The sequence below is a fragment of the Gossypium arboreum genome, chromosome 11 (assembly GCF_025698485.1).
Source record: "Gossypium arboreum isolate Shixiya-1 chromosome 11, ASM2569848v2, whole genome shotgun sequence".
Classification (NCBI taxonomy): domain Eukaryota; kingdom Viridiplantae; phylum Streptophyta; class Magnoliopsida; order Malvales; family Malvaceae; genus Gossypium; species Gossypium arboreum.
Window position 1 is genome coordinate 63,499,111 of NC_069080.1, and position 18,177 is coordinate 63,517,287.

Genomic DNA, 18,177 nt, shown 5'->3' on the forward strand with positions numbered 1-18,177 from the left:
GAGCACTTACACATTCATAACATGATTCATGCATGGAAATTCCTTATCAATTTATACTTCTATTTTACTCATTCATGCCTTAGTTGTTATTATGCCATTCACTCATAATACCACCATCAAACATCCATGATCATATCCATAATCTAGATATGCCAAATACATTTAACCATAACGTGAGTAACCTTAGCAAATGCATCCATATATAAATAGGATTTACATCCCTGTAATCAATATGAGCCATATCTCATGGCCATATACAAAATGATCATCAAATCATTAGAACCTAACACCCTTGGATAAACTAATATGACATATAACAAAACGACCAAGCCCCTATACATGCCATACTCAAAATGTTGAAACTAACTATAACCAAAATATCCAATTGATAGTGTGAACGTGCCTCCTACGTCATTTGATCCCCAAGCTAGCTTGGCGATACTATAAGAAAATGAAAAAGAGAGGGAACAAGCATAAAGCTTAGTAAGCTTGCATGTAATTAATAAGCAATAAAAGTATGCACTTTCATACACATACAAAACATAACTTAAATTGTCTCATCCTCAATAATCATCGTAGCCATATCCTATCTCATTCGATTTACATAATGTGCAATAGGATTTAAGATCATAATTTCTTCATTCTCATCTTACTGAAGTCTTATCATTTTGTAACCTCAATAACTACGAGCTTGGTGAACATACCTGTACCCTTTCAACATGATCATACCTCGTTATTTCTTTGACAAATCCTTGGACTACCCGTTGAACCACTTGAAAAACTAAGGGTACTCGGGATTATCATACACACAATAAGATGCCAATGCCATGTCCCAGACATGGTCTTACATGGGATCTCACATTGATGCCATATCTCAGATAGGGTCTTATACAAAGTCTCATTTCGATGCCATGTCCCAGACATGGTCTTACACGAAATCTCATATCAATGCCATATCCCAGATATGGTCTTATACGGGATCTCGTCAACCCAAATGTCATGATATTTGTACCCTAAGTATTCCTAAGGCTCGACTGACTTTCATCACCTCAATTCTTTTTTGAACAACATCAGTAATATTCACAAAGACAATTATACAACTCATGCAACATTAAATGCTAAATACATAATAAAATGATGTATCAATAACACACAAATTTACCTCGGTACAAAAAAATATCGTCAATTAATTCGATTTAATCCAAGATTTTGCTTTTTCCCCGGTCTAGGCCTAGACTCCATTTTTCTTGATCTATAATAGAAAATTTCAGTTATTTAATTATCACATTATTCAAAATAGCCCATCAATCATATTTTGGTAAAATTATAATTTTACCCCTAAACTTTCACATAATTACAATTTAGCCCCAAGGTAAAATGAAATTTATGCAATTTCCTCCCTTTACAAGCCTAGCCGAACCTCATATAAACCTATAGCAACTCATGCATTCCACAATTTCATACATTTAACTTATAAATTTCACATTTCTCCATCTAGCCCCTATTTGATAATTTATCAAAAGTCCCTTAACAAAAGTTGTTTATTACTCAACAAGGTTTCATTTTTCTTTCATTAAACTTCACAAATAACTATCATGCTATCATGGAAAATCCCTAGCTTTTCAATCTTATTGCAAATTAGTCCCCTATTTAGCTAGCTTAAGCTTCAAAGGTTCCAAAAACATAAAAATCCACAAAAACTAAAACTAAAGTGACTTACATGTAGAGGGTTTATTGTGCTGAAAATTTCAAGCTTCCATGGAGGCTTTTCTCCTTATATTTTCGGTGGAAAAAAAGATGGAGAAGAAATATGACCATTTGTTTTTATTTTATTCATTTAGCTTTTGTCATCAAAATACCAACCCTACCAACTTTGACTTTTTGACTTTTCTTCTCCATGTACATCCATTCACACATTTAATGGCCTATTTACTCATTAGTTAAGTTCTATTGCTATTTAATGCATTTAGCTAATAGAACACAACTTTAGTATTTTACGCGATTTAGTCCTTTTTCACAAATTACGCATTCAAATGATAAAATTCTTAACAAAATTTTTACACAATCATATTATCCTGTTGTAGACCTCAAAATAATACTAAAATAAATTTTATGACCTCAGATTTGTGGTCCCAAAACCACTGTTCCGACTAGGCCCAAAATTGGGATGTTACAAGGATATATCTAAACAACTTCGAATGAACCTGACCCCCAAGACTTTAATTTTCCAGGAAACAATTTAAGCCTAGAATTGAAAAGCAAGACTTGTTCTCCAGGAAATAATTGTCGTGGCAAAATTTTGTTGTCATGTCATCAATTGGTCTTTTCTTTGTACAACTTGGCATTTTCATAGGCTTGAGTTCGAAATTCGTCCATCTCATTGAACTCCAGTAAGTAATTATTTTTGATAGAATTCCAATCCAAATGCAGTTTCATGATTGCCCAAAATGCCTTGTTTCCAGTTCAACAGGCAAGTGGCGTGGTTTACCATAAACAAGCTGGAAAGGTGACATACCCATTGGTATCTTGGAAGCTGTTTGATTTGCCCACAAAACTTCATCCAATCTTGCTGACCAATCTTTTGGGTTGGGATTGTGATACGAATCCCGACGTATCATGGTTCGACACAATTCGAAAATATCGAGCATGGCCTAAGTTCGAGGGGCCCAAGTTCAAAATGAAGCCTGATCTTAAATTTCAACGAGCTCAATTCAGCTCGATTATAGTTCAATGAGCTCGTTTGCTCGTTTTTTTCTAGTTTATTTTAATTTAAGCATTTTATTAGTTACTGGAATAAATTAATTAAGTCTAGTTAAATTAAATTAAATCAACTCAATAATTTGGTTGTGTTATTTTTAATAAATTAAAATCTGGACATTTTTAATGTGTTAGTTAAATTAGTTAATTTGCTTAGCTCATAATTATGTTTAGCTTAATAATTGGGTTTTAATATGTTCCAGCCGAAATTAATATGTCTGAATTGGAACATGTTTTAATCTGTTTTAGTACAGCCATTTAATTTGTCTTAGATTGTGTCCTAGGCTGTTGCTAATTCAATGTGTCAAGAACCTGTCTTAGTTTTAGTGCAGCCAAAATTAATTGTCTGAATTGGAACATATTTAATTTTGTTGTCCAGCTGAACATGGCATTGAATTCAGACGAATTAAAGGTTGTCTTAAGGCTGCCGAATTTTAATGTGGCTTGAGCTGACTTTGTTGATTTCCAATGTGCAGGCTTGGACCGAATTTAATTGATGATTAATTCAACTGATCAGCAAGGTGCATTGGACGTTATTAATGAGGGAACATGCACCTGTATGTTCATGAACGACAATTAAGAGAGGGCTGCTGATTGAATTTCCCATGTATTTTTTCGTTCAGCTCAAAAGGTCCTTGAGCAAATTAATACTTCTTTGACTTTCGGTGTGCCCCAAGCTGAGTTATTAAGGCACCAAAGCTGTTCAGCTGACCGAAGCAGCCAATTTCACTTTTATGCATTTTTTTTGGCCGAATTTATTAGAGCCATTCAGCTCAATTTAATGCCCAACTGCTGGAACATTCAAGAAGCTCCAAGGAAACTTCAAGGAATTTTTTTTTCAACTTATTTAAGCTGATTAAAAAAGCTGACCGTTCAGCTCTCTTATTTCACCCTTTTGGACGAATTTAATCAGCTTGTTTTAGCTCCATAATTGCTCCAATTTATTAAGATGACTTGGGAAACACCATGGGACGTTTTTGAAGCTTCATGGCACTTTCTTGAATTATTATGGAATTTTTTCAGCTTATTAAAAGCTTAAATTAAGTGTCCATTTGGCTGCCAATTGTCCATTCGGCTAGCCTTAGTCTTTAGCTATAAATACTTGTTTTTAGTTGTTGTAAAGGTTAGTCATTTTAGGACTGATTTTACTTATCGAGATTTCATCTCGTGGCGTCTATCTTTCCTTTGCTTTATTCCAAACTTATCACCTCCGGTGTGGCGTTCAAAATATATCTTTGGTTCCTAACTCTCTATACTTAGCGGGTCAAGATTCTCTTATCGTCCTAAGTGCTTATTTTATGATTCGAGTCAACTTTTCCTATAACATTGGTTCAATCTTGGCCTTAGCCGATTTTTATTTGCCTATCATCAAATTTCCTTTAACCTTTGTTTGATCCCTTTAATAGCCATTTATCCATCTCTCTTTCAGCCTTTTTAAAATCAACCCATCAACTCGCTTCCACATCCATTACGAAACTAACCATTCGAACCTATCTTCCTTGTTTTTCATCCCCAATTTTGCAAACCATTCAAACTTACCCAATTTAACGATCGGGCAACTATTACGACTCAAATCATCCCGAGGTGAGTTCGTATCATTTGGTATCAGAGCTAGTTAAAATCGATGTAAGTACTGATATTTGTAACCCCGGGTTCGTAAATCAGAAAAAAGTTAAAAAACAAAAAAAAAGTCATTTCGTGAAATTCAAGTATTGCATTGAAAGTATCATTTTGTAGTAAAAAAAAAATTCGAAGTTGAAAAAAAAAATTCAAAAAAAAATTCAAAAAAAAAGGTTCTGTTGATAGTGCTAAAAGTTGTATTCATCTTTTGTAAATCCCGATCATCAATTTCTTGCTACTATCACCATCTACCCGAACGACCACACCTTCACCTTTTATTTTTTTTTTTCTTTTAGCCCTCCCTTGTCCCAACATCATTTCCAACCCAAAACGATTATCATTTTTGTAAGCCGACTCCACACCGACGAGACCGCTAAGTCTAAGTAGTCCATCGTGAATCGAGAGAAGTGAATAGAGTGGAAAAAGGCACGAGTGTGTGGTGAGAATATTCGAGTGCGTAAAAGTCAAACGTGTGCGATTTTTTTTTCTTTTTGAGAGAATTTGTGAGGTTTTTATTGACAAATTTTTTTTTTGTTTCTATTTTTAATCACTTTCCTTTTCCCTTACTAAAACTATGAACCAAGAAGTGTTTTCAGAATTCAACTATCAATATTTGATGAAAGAGATGCGTAGAATTGTGAAGTCCAAGTTTAACAAGTTGCATGAGTGTTTGGATCGAATCGAGGAAAGAGACCGACAAGAACAATGTTCTTTGAGTCAAAAGGTGGAATCAAAGTCATCACGGAGACATACATTTGATGATCATTCGAGGAGAGACTCATACCGTGATTCTTATCCAACAAGAAAGCCAAGACGGTATGAAGTAATTCCTGAATCTGAAATCTTTCAAGATGACAAACGAGAATGTAGGAAATCCTCTTCAAGTCAGTTAAAGTTTTCATTTCTGGTGAATTCTTCACGGAAAAGAGAACATGTTACGTCTAAGTTTGCGCCTGCGGATAGTCACTCCCGAAGAGATTCATACCATGATTTCTATTCTACTAGGAGTTCAAGACGAAACAAAGCAAACTTCGAGTTTGAAGCCTATTACGGTAACGAACGAGAAGATCCGAGAAAGTATTCATATGCGCGAAGATACTCATCCACGAGGGAACGCTTGCGAAGAGATGATCGTATTTCGTACACGAATCTTTCATACTTTTTCCAACAAAATTCTCATATTGATTCTTCTATGTTATCTTCCTCTTGTAGTGAGATCAAAAAATCATGTGAAAATGAAAAAGAGAGTGAAAGAAAAGAAAGAACTTGAACGAGAAAATAAAATTGAAAAAGAGAGTGAAAGAAAAGAAAAAGAACTTGAACAAGAAAATAAAATTGAAAAAGAGATTGAGAGTGGAGTGAGTCTTTAAAATAAGCAATTGAAAAAGAGAAAGAGCTTGAACATGAGATTGCAAAAGAAATGAGTGGAGAAGACAAGAGAGAACAAGAAAAAGTGAGGAGTGTTTTAACTAACCATTCTATGAGTTCTCCTTGTATTGTTTCTTTTCAGGTTCCTGAAGATTCCAATGACAAGCTACAACTTCAATATCTTTCTGAAGAGAGACAATTTCGAATGATCGAGAAAGGTAATATCGAAAATGAAATTCTCCTTCAAGAGCTTAAAGGCAAGCAAAGTAAGGAGTCTTTAACAATTACATCACGACAATTTGATTTGAACATTGTTGAAAAAGGTACCGATGACTTAATTTTCGAAAGATCGCCACTCACTTTGTCGATTAATTGCCATTCTCTGATTATTGATCATTTTGTTTTAAAAAGTGGTATGAAAAGTTTTTCTTGTAATGAGTACGGCGTTGGCAAGCTTGTTGATGAAGTACGATTAAGTCGGTGCAAACAAAATTTGATCTTATGTGATAAAGAATTGTCACGTAAAATGCCTAATTCATTTGTTTGTAATGGTAATGTGAATTCGCTATATCGTTGTGCATGTTTGTGTAAGTCTGATCAATGGGAATTACGATGTTTGAGTGTTTGAAAATATGCATGCTCAAATTTTCTTTGTCTCACTTGTGTGATTTGTTGATGAAAGAAAGGCCATTGTCATTTGTAACAATGAATAACCAAAATCGCGTGTTTAAGCCTAGAGCAAGTCATCTTAAGTTGTTGCCAAGCAAAAGTGAGCATCATAATTTCTGTTTAAATAAATGTGTGAACAACTTTTGCTTACTTGGTGATGTGTTTCTAAATCTGAAAACAAATTTGTTGTACCGTGATAATATGCGAATGCAAAATCAAATCTTTGATTCTAAAGATTGCACTATAGTAGGATTTGAAGGATTCGAGCATGTCTTGCATGAGTTTAACTTGCCATTGTTTCATATTTCCCCTGTGTTGTTCTCAATGAAACCTTCAAGTCGAAATGAAACGATAAAAGAAAACTTTGCTTCCAACACTGGAGATTATTGTCTTACATCATTTGGCATTAAGTTGTCCAAAGGACTTGAATCGAGTACTTTTGTTGTCCAAAACCATAATTTGCGAGTGCTTAATGGTTCTGTTCTGACGATTATGCTTGACCTTTTTATCCATTGTGAAATAGTAAGGTCGTTTTCCATCTTTGACCCTGGTATTCGTTTTTACAATAAATTCGTGAATGAGATTGAGAAAAGTTCTTTAGAGATTTTTATTCCTAGTGTCACTAATTTGTTTTATTCTTTTGTAGGTGACACTTGGAGATGGCGTCCCCCTATAGAGGGAGGGCGGGGAAATAACCCAATTCCTTTTCAAACCATTTGTGGTTCCTTGAGTTTTGGAAATAATTCCATACCGATCATGAGCAAGATGGTTTGTGATCTTGGAAATTTTTTTTCAAGCAAGTGGCCCGATTTGAGGACAAATCGTCTTCAAGAGGGAGGGAATGATACAAATCCCGACGTATCATGGTTCGACACAATTCGAAAATATCGAGCATGGCCTAAGTTCGAGGGGCCCAAGTTCAAAATGAAGCCTGATCTTAAATTTCAATGAGCTCAATTCAGCTTGATTATAGTTCAATGAGCTCATTTGCTCTTTTTTTCTAGTTTTTTTTAATTTAAGCATTTTATTAGTTGCTGGAATAAATTAATTAAGTCTAGTTAAATTAAATTAAATCAGCTCAATAATTTGGTTGTGTTATTTTTAATAAATTAAAATCTGGACATTTTTAATGTGTTAGTTAAATTAGTTAATTTACTTAGCTCATAATTATGTTTAGCTTAATAATTGGGTTTTAATATGTTCCAGCCGAAATTAATATGTCTGAATTGGAACATGTTTTAATCTGTTTTAGTACAGCTATTTAATTTGTCTTAGATTGTGTCCTAGGCTGTTGCTAATTCAATGTGTCAAGAACCTGTCTTAGTTTTAGTGCAGCCGAAATTAATTGTCTGAATTGGAACATATTTAATTTTGTTGTCCAGCTGAACATGGCATTGAATTCAGACGAATTAAAGGTTGTCTTAAGGCTGCCGAATTTTAATGTGGCTTGAGCTGACTTTGTTGATTTCCAATGTGCAGGCTTGGACCGAATTTAATTGATGATTAATTCAACTGATCAGCAAGGTGCATTGGACGTTATTAATGAGGGAACATGCACCTGTATGTTCATGAACGACAATTAAGAGAGGGCTGCTGATTGGAATTTCCCATGTATTTTTTTCATTCAGCTCAAAAGGTCCTTGAGCAAATTAATACTTCTTTGACTTTCGGTGTGCCCCAAGCTGAGTTATTAAGGCACCAAAGCTGTTCAGCTGACCGAAGCAGCCAATTTCACTTTCATGCATTTTTTTTGGCCGAATTTATTAGAGCCATTCAGCTCAATTTAATGCCCAACTGCTGGAACATTCAAGAAGCTCCAAGGAAACTTCAAGGAATTTTTTTTTCAACTTATTTAAGCTGATTAAAAAAGCTGACCGTTCAACTCTCTTATTTCACATATTTGGACGAATTTAATCAGCTTGTTTTAGCTCCATAATTGCTCCAATTTCTTAAGATGACTTGGGAAACACCATGGGACGTTTTTGAAGCTTCATGGCACTTTCTTGAATTATTATGGAATTTTTTCAGCTTATTAAAAGTTGAAATTAAGTGTCCATTTGGCTGCCAATTGTCCATTCGGCTAGCCTTAGTCTTTTGCTATAAATACTTGTTTTTAGTTGTTGTAAAGGTTAGACATTTTTAGACTTTGCTACTTATATGAACTTAATTGTTCTAGTGAGAATTCAATTCTCTTTATTCATTTTAGGACTGATTTGACTTATCGAGATTTCGTCTCGTGGCGTCTATCTTTCCTTTGCTTTATTCCAAACTTATCACCTCCGGTGTGGCGTTCAAAATATATCTTTGGTTCCTAACTCTCTATACTTAGCGGGTCAAGATTCTCTTATCGTCCTAAGTGCTTATTTAAAGATTCGGGTCAACTTTTCCTATAACATTGGTTCAATCTTGGCCTTAGCCGATTTTCATTTGCCTATCATCAAATTTCCTTTAACCTTTGTTTGATCCCTTTAATAGCCATTTATCCATCTCTCTTTCAGCCTTTTTAAAATCAACCCATCAACTCGCTTCCACATCCATTACGAAACTAACCATTCGAACCTATCTTCCTTGTTTTTCATCCCCAATTTTGCAAACCGTTCAAACTTACCCAATTTAATGATCGGGCAACTATTACGACTCAAATCATCCCGAGGTGAGTTTGTATCAGATTTACTACCTTCTCTAGAATTTCTTTAATCTCTCTATTAGAGATTTCTGCTTTTTCATTCGTCTGGGGATGATATGCCATGGCAATTTTATGTTGCACCCCATATCTGTTAAAAGCATTGGCAACTAACTTGTAATCAAAGTGTGAACCTTCATCACTGATTAGAGCATGAGGGGTACCAAATTGCGTAAAATTATTTTTATGAAGAAATTTTAGTACCAATTTGCCATCATTTGTTTGTAGAGCAGCAGCTTTAACCCACTTGGAGACATAATTAATAGTGACCACTATATAGATATTGCCCCAAGAGGGTGGAAATGGCCCCATAAAATCAAATCCCCTAACATCAAATAGTTCCACTTCTAAAATATTTTGCAAGGGCATTTCATATCTCCTAGATAGATTTTCAATTCTTTGACAGCGATCACAAGCCTTACAGAATTCATAAGCATCTTTGAAAAATTTTGGCCAATAAAAACTAGACTGGAGAACTTTTGTAGCAGTTTGCATACCCCCAAAATGGCCTTCATATGGTGTTGAATTATAGTGGTACAGAATGCTTTGAATTTCATCATCTGAAATACGTCTTAAAATGATTTTGTCTACACACCGCTTGAATAAGAATTACTCATCCCAATAGTACTGCTTAACATTGTGGAGGAATTTATTTTTTCCTTAACTAAAGCTCGTTGACATCAATCCATTGGCTAGAAAATTAACAATATCAGCATGCCATGGCAATGTCATGGCAACCAGCAACTACTCATTCGGGAATTCATCTTAAATCATTTGAATATTAAGGTCTCCATTCCCTACTTCCAAGCATGATAAATGATCAACCACTCGATTTTCTATGCCCTTCCTATCTCTAATCTCTGATCAAATTCCTGTACCAGCAATATCTATCGAATTAATCTGGGTTTGGCATCTTTTTTGGTCACCAAGTACTTAATAGTAGAGTGGTCTGTATACACCGTGACTTTTTTGCCCACAAGATAAGCTCCAAATTTGTTGGAGGCAAATACTATAGGTAATAGCTCTTTCTTAGTGGTGATGTAATTGATCTGTGAATCTGTCAACGTATGGCTACCATAGTATATAGCATGAAATACCTTCACCTTTCTTTGTCCTAGGACCGCTCCTATGGCAAATTCACTCACATCACACATCAGTCTGAACTGTAAAGTCCAATCTACTGCAGTGACTATTGGTGTTGTGATCAATAGCTTCTTCAATTCCTCAAATGCTTGCAAGTATGGCCAATCAAAATTAAAAGATCTATTTTGTTCCAATAATGTGCAAAGAGGTTTGGATATTTTGGGAAAGTCTTTGATAAATCAATGATAAAATCCTATGTGACCAAGGAAGTTTCAGATACCATTTACTGAAGTGGGTGGTGGCAATTTCTCAATAACATAAATTTTTTCTTTATCAATGACATTTCTTTACTATGAAATCTTATGTCCCAAAACAATTCCCTCACAGACCATGAAGTGGCATTTTTCCCAATTCAGCACAAAATTAGTTTCTTGACATTGACAAAGAACTAACTCCAAATTTTGCAAATAGTTTTCAAATGTATCTCCAAACACAGAGAAATCATCCACAAATACTTCTAAGAATTTCTCCACCATGTCTAAAATATTTCCATCATGCAACACTGAAAAGTTGTAGGGGTATTGCATAATCCAAATGGCATTACTAAAAATGCAAAAGTTTCATATGGACATGTGAATGTGGTCTTCTCTGAATCAGCAAGAGCTATGGCAATTTGATTGTACCCTAAGTATCCATCCAGAAAGCAATAGAAGGCTTTCCCTACTAGTCTATCCATATTTGATCGATAAATGGCAGAGGGAAATGATTCTTTCTATTTGCTTTGTTGTGTTTTCGATAATCCATGCAAACCCTTCATCTCGTGACAGTACAAGTGGGAATAAATTTCTTACTACTGTTGCTTACCACAATGACAACCCTTTTTTAGGTACACACTGAACAGTGCTCACCCAAGAACTATTAGAAATTGGGTGCAACACCCATTACCCGTATCCGATGCCGGGACAGGGTATGAGGCATTACCAAATTTAAACAGAACCAAACATACAGAACAGGGCCACAAAATTTCATTCAACTAAAACCAATCAATTAAAGTCAATTTGTCCCTATTATGGACCTACGAGGCCCAAAACATACATTATTAGCAGTCCAGGACTAACGGAAATTCTAGGAAAATTACTAGGTTAAAACCTCACATGCTCGTGTGGAGGCAAAGCACACGCCCATGTCCCACACCCGTGTGGAATTATTGGATTTATTTTCCAATTCGAACCTACAGGGGTTTTCACACGGCTAAGCACACACCTGTGTCCTTAACCCGTATTCCTCACACGGCCTAGGCACGCCCATGTGGTAGCCCGTGTGATTTTAGTGAGCATTCTGTTTATGATGTCATCATAATAATTTGATGCACACGGTCAAGCACACGCTCGTGGCCAGAGGTCGTGTCCTCCACACGGTTGAGAAACACAGCCGTGTATCTTCCCGTGTGTTTACTACCATGCATGTTAACCTAAAATTCAAGGTGCAGGGGACACACGGCCGAACGACAGGCAATAGGGCTGACTGCGTGTCACACACGGCCTAGACACATGCTCGTGTGTCTAACCGTATGGACCATTTGGATGCTACTCTTCAAGCCATTGGTCACCCTTAAACAATCATACACTTCCATATGTTCAATGGCATACCCCATGATATATTTGGACACTTAAACATGCAACATTATAGCATCACTATGACCCCTTTTCATACTAGTCCCTTAGTATTTAGACAACTTTATCATTTTAGTAATTCCACACTAATTTCATGCTTTACCATATTCCTTATTATCAATCCAGTATGAGTGTTAAATTATGCAACCACATACTAGCAAATAAATAGTCATCCATCAAACCAACACATACACATCTTAGTATGCATCTAAAGGTAAACTTAGGGATACATCGCAATCATTAATATGGACCAAATCTCATGGCCACATACAAAATAATCAATGCCTAAATGAGCCATTACACTTGGCTACTTCAACATGACACATATACACAAAATAGACAAGTTTCCTATACATGGCATGACCAAAATAATTGAACCCTTTTTATACCCAAAATCCTTGAAGATAGTGTGATCTGAGCTCTGACGTCTCCTGATCCTTCGAGCTAGCTTGACGTATCTAAAGAGAAGGGAAAAGAGAGGAGGGTAAGCTATAAAGGTTAGTAAGTACACATACAAATAATCTAATTTTGCAACTATTGATAATCTAAGCATAATACTTATCCATTATGATACTTTTCATCATGCTATATGTGTACTTACCTTCCATATTCATATGCACATGCTTATCCAAATACTTATCTTTCATAATATCATCATATACTAAGTCCTCATAGGGTTTTAGTACATACCTGTGCCATCTTGCACACATATGGCTTACTTAAATTTTACTTTCGGAATTCATATTACGTTACCCATTGAACACCTGGAATATGATTCGGACACACAGAAGAAATGCACAGAAGTGCCTAAATGTAACCTTGGCTACTTGACAGAAAGTGCACCAAAGTGCCTCATATCATAGAATCACATGCCGCTCTCAACGGGGCTACTCAAAGAGCTAAGAGAGTATCCGAACACAACTCAGGATGCCCAGCATCCGGACCCTAGGATATATCACATATTAAAAGAGCTCATAACACATGACTATCCTAGTGACATGGCACTTGTATCCTCAACTATTACTAAGGTTTAGACGGGATTTTAGTCTTCCAGACCTTTATCAAACGTACTCGCGTAATGGTTTCTTTCACATGGCCAATGTCTCATAATCCTATAGCAAAGCATCAAAACATGTTATATTATCAACATAGCCAAATAAGCATATTAAGCATACATATATCAATAAATCATTTAATAACAATAATTAATGTATTTATTTGCATATGTACTTACCTTGGTACAAAATATTAGAAATTGAGCGTAAACCTCGTAAACTTTGCTATTTCCTCGATCAAGGCCCATATCTTGATTCTCTTGATCTATAATACCAAAATTAGCTCGTTTAATACATACAATACTCAAAATGATCCAAAATTCATATTTGGGTAAAATTACTATTTTACCCCTATACTTTCATATATTTGCAATTGAGTCCTTAGGCTCGGATAATACAATGTATGGGATTCCTTATTTACCCAAGCCTAGCCGAACACTTTTCATGTTCATAACAGCCCACGTTTTCCTTCATTTCACATTTTTTTACCCTTTTCTACAACTTTTACAAAATAGTCGTTAAGCCCTTTTCATGAAAATCTACTTAGTAGAAGTTGTTTACCATCCTTTAAACTCTCATATCCCTCCATAAATCCTCAAAACATAAGATTCTCATGCATGGGTAAATTTCTAAACATGAACCCTAGCATGAAATATGGGTAGAAATAGAGAAAGCAAGTTACCAAGTTTTCAAAAATACGAAGAACATTAAAAACGGGGGTTGGGAGCACTTATTATAGAGCGTGGAAAGCTTGAAAACCCTAGCTATGGAGAACCCTAAAATTTCGACAGTAACATGGAGAGAATGATCTGATTTTTGACCTATTTTCCCATTTTATTTCATTAATATACCAAATGACCAAAATGCCTCTAATGTCTTTCCTTCAAATTTTTCCATACAAGCCCATTTTTTGTCAAAAAACATAGAAATTGGGCAAATTGCTCTTTAAAAGCTCCTAATTAATAATCCAAAGTAATTTCATACAAATTGCTTCTAAAACACAAATTTTACAACTTATTCAATTTGGTCCCTAATTTCCAATTGTACACCTTATACTTAGAATTTCTTCATGAAACTTTAACACTTGCATATATTCATATTCTAAACCTCATAAAAATCATAAAAACAATATTTTAATGTCAGATTTACAGTCTCGAAACTACTATTCTGACTAGTCCCTACTTTGGGATGTTATATTTCTCCCCCCTTAAGGACTTTCGTCCTCGAAAGTCTTACCAGTAAACAAGTTTGGATATTGACTTCTCATAGTCTCCTCTGGTTCCTAAGTGGCTTCTTCAACCCCATGTCTATGCCATAATACCTTCACAAGGGCAATACTTTTGTTCCTCAGTTGCTTAACTTCCCTGGCCAAAATCTTAACCGGTTCCTCAACGTAAGTCATGTTCAGTTGAATTTGAACCTCTGTCGGGGTAATCACATGCGAGGGGTCTAATCTATATCGACATAACATGGATACATGAAACACGTCATGGATATTTTCCAACTCTGATGACAAAGCTAAGAGATAGGCAACCGGTCCTATTCTCTCGGTAATCTCATAAGGCCCAATAAAACGAGGACTTAATTTGCCTTTTCATCGAATCTTAAAACCTTTCTCCAGGGTGATACCTTCAAGAATACTTTGTCACCCATTTGATACTCAATTTCTTTTCTTTGAAAATCTGAATACTATTTCTGTCTATCCGACACTGCTTTCAAAAAATCTTGAATCACCTTAACTTTATCCTCGGTTTCTTTGATCAAATCAACTCATAAAATTTTACTTTTCCTACGCTCTGTCCAATAAAAAGGAGTTCGACACTTTCGGCCGTATAATGCCTCATAAGGTGCCATCCTTAAACTAGACTGATAACTGTTGTTGTAAGCAAATTCAACCAAAGGTAGATAATTTTCCCAACTACCTTGAAACTCAAGAACACAACATCTAAGCATATCTTCAAGTGTCTGAATTATTCTCTTGGATTGTCCATCAGTTTGTGAATGAAAAGCAATACTAAAATTCAGTTTCATTCTCAACGCCGCTTGCAACCTTTTCCAAAGTCACGACGTAAATCTCTATCCGAAATAATCAACAATGGCACACCATGAAGTCTAAAAATCACTGAAATGTACAAATCGGTTAACTTATCTAGAGAATAATCTAGACGTACTGGCAACCCGATCACGAAATCCATAGTGATCCGATCCTATTTCCACTTAGGGACCACAATAGGCTGGAGTAAACCGGAGGGTACTTGATGTTCAGCTTTAACCTGTTGACAAATCAAACATCTTGTTACAAATTCTTAGATGTCTCTTTTCATGCCATTCCACCAATAACTTTCTTCAAGTCACTGTACATCTTGGTACTTCCCAGATGAACTGACATACGATTGTTATGTGCCTCATGCAAAATAGTCTAGATCAACTCAGCATTCTTTGGAACACAGATTCTTCCTTGAAATCTCAAGCATCCATCGGAGTCAATCTGAAAGTCAGGTTCACTAGTTGCTTCACATTGAACTTTCTTAGCTTGTAATTCCTCATCAGATTTTTGAGCTTCACAAATCTAATGGAGAAGAGTCGGCCTAGCTCTCAATTTAGCTAAAATGGAACCATCATCATATAAGGTCATTTGTGTATTCATTGCATCCAAAGTAAATATAAGGTCAGCGACCACGTTCGCCTTTCCCGGATGGTAATCAATTATAAGCTCATAATCTTTTAACATTTCCAACCATCTTCCTTGTCTTAAATTCAAATCTTTTTGACTTATCAAATACTTGATGCTCTTATGATCGTTATAGACATGGCATTTTTCACAAAAAAATAATGACACCAAATCTTCAAGGTAAACACTATGGCGGCCTATTCCAAATCATGAGTTGGATAATTCTTCTCATGTGGTTTTAGCTGTCTCGAAGCATAAGCTATAACTTTTCCTTTTTGCATAAGCACACATCCTAGTCCATTCAAGGATGCATCGCTGTAGATTACAAATTCTATCCCTTGTTCCAGTTGTACTAGCACTAGCACCTCGGTCAATAGCATTTTCAACTTTTCAAAGCTTTGTTGGCACTTTTCAGTCCACTCAAACTTAACATCCTTTTGCAGAAATCTCATCATAGGAGTGGCTATCATAGAAAATCCTTTTACAAACCTTCGGTAATAACCGGCTAAGCCCAAAAAGCTCCTAACTTCAGTTACATTCCTTGGAGGCTCCCATTCAACAATGGCAGAAATTTTACTAGGATCAACACGAATACCATCACTGGAAACAATGTGGCCTAAGAGTCAAACTTCCTGGAGCCAAAACTCACTTTTACTTGACTTGGTATATAATTGCTCATCCCTAAAAGTCTGCAATACGATCCTCAGATGTTCGACATGTTCTGTCTCATTTCTAGAGTAAATTAAAATGTCATCTATGAACACTACAACAAACTTATCCAAGTATGGATGAAATATTCTATTCATCAAATCCATAAACTCAGCCGAAGCATTCGTCAATCCAAAAGGTATAACAAGGAATTCATAGTGACCATACCTTATTCTAAAAGAAGTCTTAGGTCCATTTGTCTCCTTAACTCGCAGTTGGTAATAACTGAACCTCAAGTCTATCTTGGAAAACCATGTTGCTCCTTTTAGCTGATTGAACAAATCATCAATTCTTGGCAATGGATATTTCTTCTTAACCGTTACCTTATTAAGTTACCAGTAATCAATACATAATCTCATGGAACTATCCTTCTTCTTTATGAATAACACGGGAACACCCTATGGTGGAAACTTGGGTCTCGCATAGCCTTTGTTAACCTTAATTCCATTAACTCCGTCGAAGCCATCCTATACGGAGCGACAGAGATAGGTGCAGTCTCTGGCATTAACTCAATACCAAATTCAACTTCCTTAACTGGGGGTAAACTTGGTAATTCTTCTAGGAATACATCTGCAAACTCACATACAACATGCACTGATTCGACTTTCAACTCAGATTCCTTTGTATTCAACACATAAGCCAAATATGCTTCATATCCTTTTCTCATATATTTCTAAGCGGTCATCAAATAAATTACGATTGGCAAGCTACTAAGTTCATCTGATTTGACTCAAAAGACTTCACCATTCTCATGTCTCAATTCCATAACTTTTCGTTTATAATCTACTATAGTACCATGAAGTGTCAACCAATCCATACCCAAAATAACATCTAATTAATCAAACGGCAACAACATCAAGTCGACCAGAAAACAAAGACCTCTAATCATCAAAGCGTATTTCTTGAATACTTTATCGACTAAGACATGTTTGCTTAACGGGTTTGACACTCTAATCATAAATTCTGTAGACTCCACGGGTAAATTCAAGCTAGATGCCAATTTCATGCAAGCATACGAATGTATAGATCCTAGATCTATCAAAGCAATAACAACAGTGTCATAAAGAGAAAATGTACTAGTGATTACGTCAGGCAACGATGCTTCTTCACATGCTCGTATGGCATAGGCTCTAACCAGAGCCCAAGCCTCGATTGTCTTTAGTCACTCAGATAGTACTTTTACCGCCACTTGATACCAAAGACTTTTCGGGGTCTCGCCTTTGAAGCCGAACCACTCTGTCTTACATTCTGAAATCTCTCATCCATCTCGGGACAATCCTTAATAAAGTGGCCTTGAGAACCACATCTATAACACATCCCATAATATCTCCTACATGAGCCCGGATGACGATTTCCTCAGGTCAACGAGGTTTAGCGTCTCCTACGCTAGCTATAGATTTAGCCTGAGTCTAGAAACCCAAACTTTGCTTCTTATGATTTCCATGGGAGCGTCCTGTCGATGCATAAGAACGAGAATACTCATCTTTAGACTTCTTAGACTGAGTTGGGGTCGATCTGCTCATCATTCTCTTTTGCATATCTCTAGTTTCTGACTTGGCTTTCTTTTTCTCCTTTGTCAATTCTTCAGCCTTATACTCCTTACAACGAGCACAACAAACTTCTTTAGTTCAAGGATGCCCACTAACACCCTGATATCTTTATTCAGTCTGTCTTTAAACCTCCTTCACATCCTAGTCTCAGTGGGCACACACTCTCGGGTATACTTACTAAGCTGGATGAACTCTCGCTCATATTCGATAACCAACATGTGACCCTGCTTAAGTTCAAAAAATTCCTTACGTTTTTGGCCAATAAACCTCTCGCTAATATACTTCTTCCGGAATTCCTCCAAAAAGAAGTCCCAAGTAACTGCCTCCTTAGGCACAATCG

General features: G+C 36.0%; 1 protein-coding gene across 2 annotated transcripts; it reads left to right on the plus strand.

The window, feature by feature from the left end:
- Positions 1-3,476: 3,476 nt before the first annotated feature.
- Positions 3,477-8,596, plus strand: LOC108467278 (uncharacterized). 2 transcript variants are annotated; one of them, XM_017767877.2, is made up of 2 exons: positions 3,477-6,068; positions 7,061-8,596. In XM_017767877.2, exons 1-2 carry the CDS (start codon positions 5,798-5,800, stop codon positions 7,363-7,365), a joined length of 576 nt encoding a protein of 191 aa, XP_017623366.1. In that variant the 5' UTR covers positions 3,477-5,797; the 3' UTR covers positions 7,366-8,596. The 2 variants fall into 2 exon arrangements, with proteins under 2 accessions (XP_017623366.1, XP_017623367.1); XM_017767878.2 differs by having other exon boundaries at positions 4,069-5,963.
- The last annotated feature ends 9,581 nt before the right edge of the window (positions 8,597-18,177 follow it).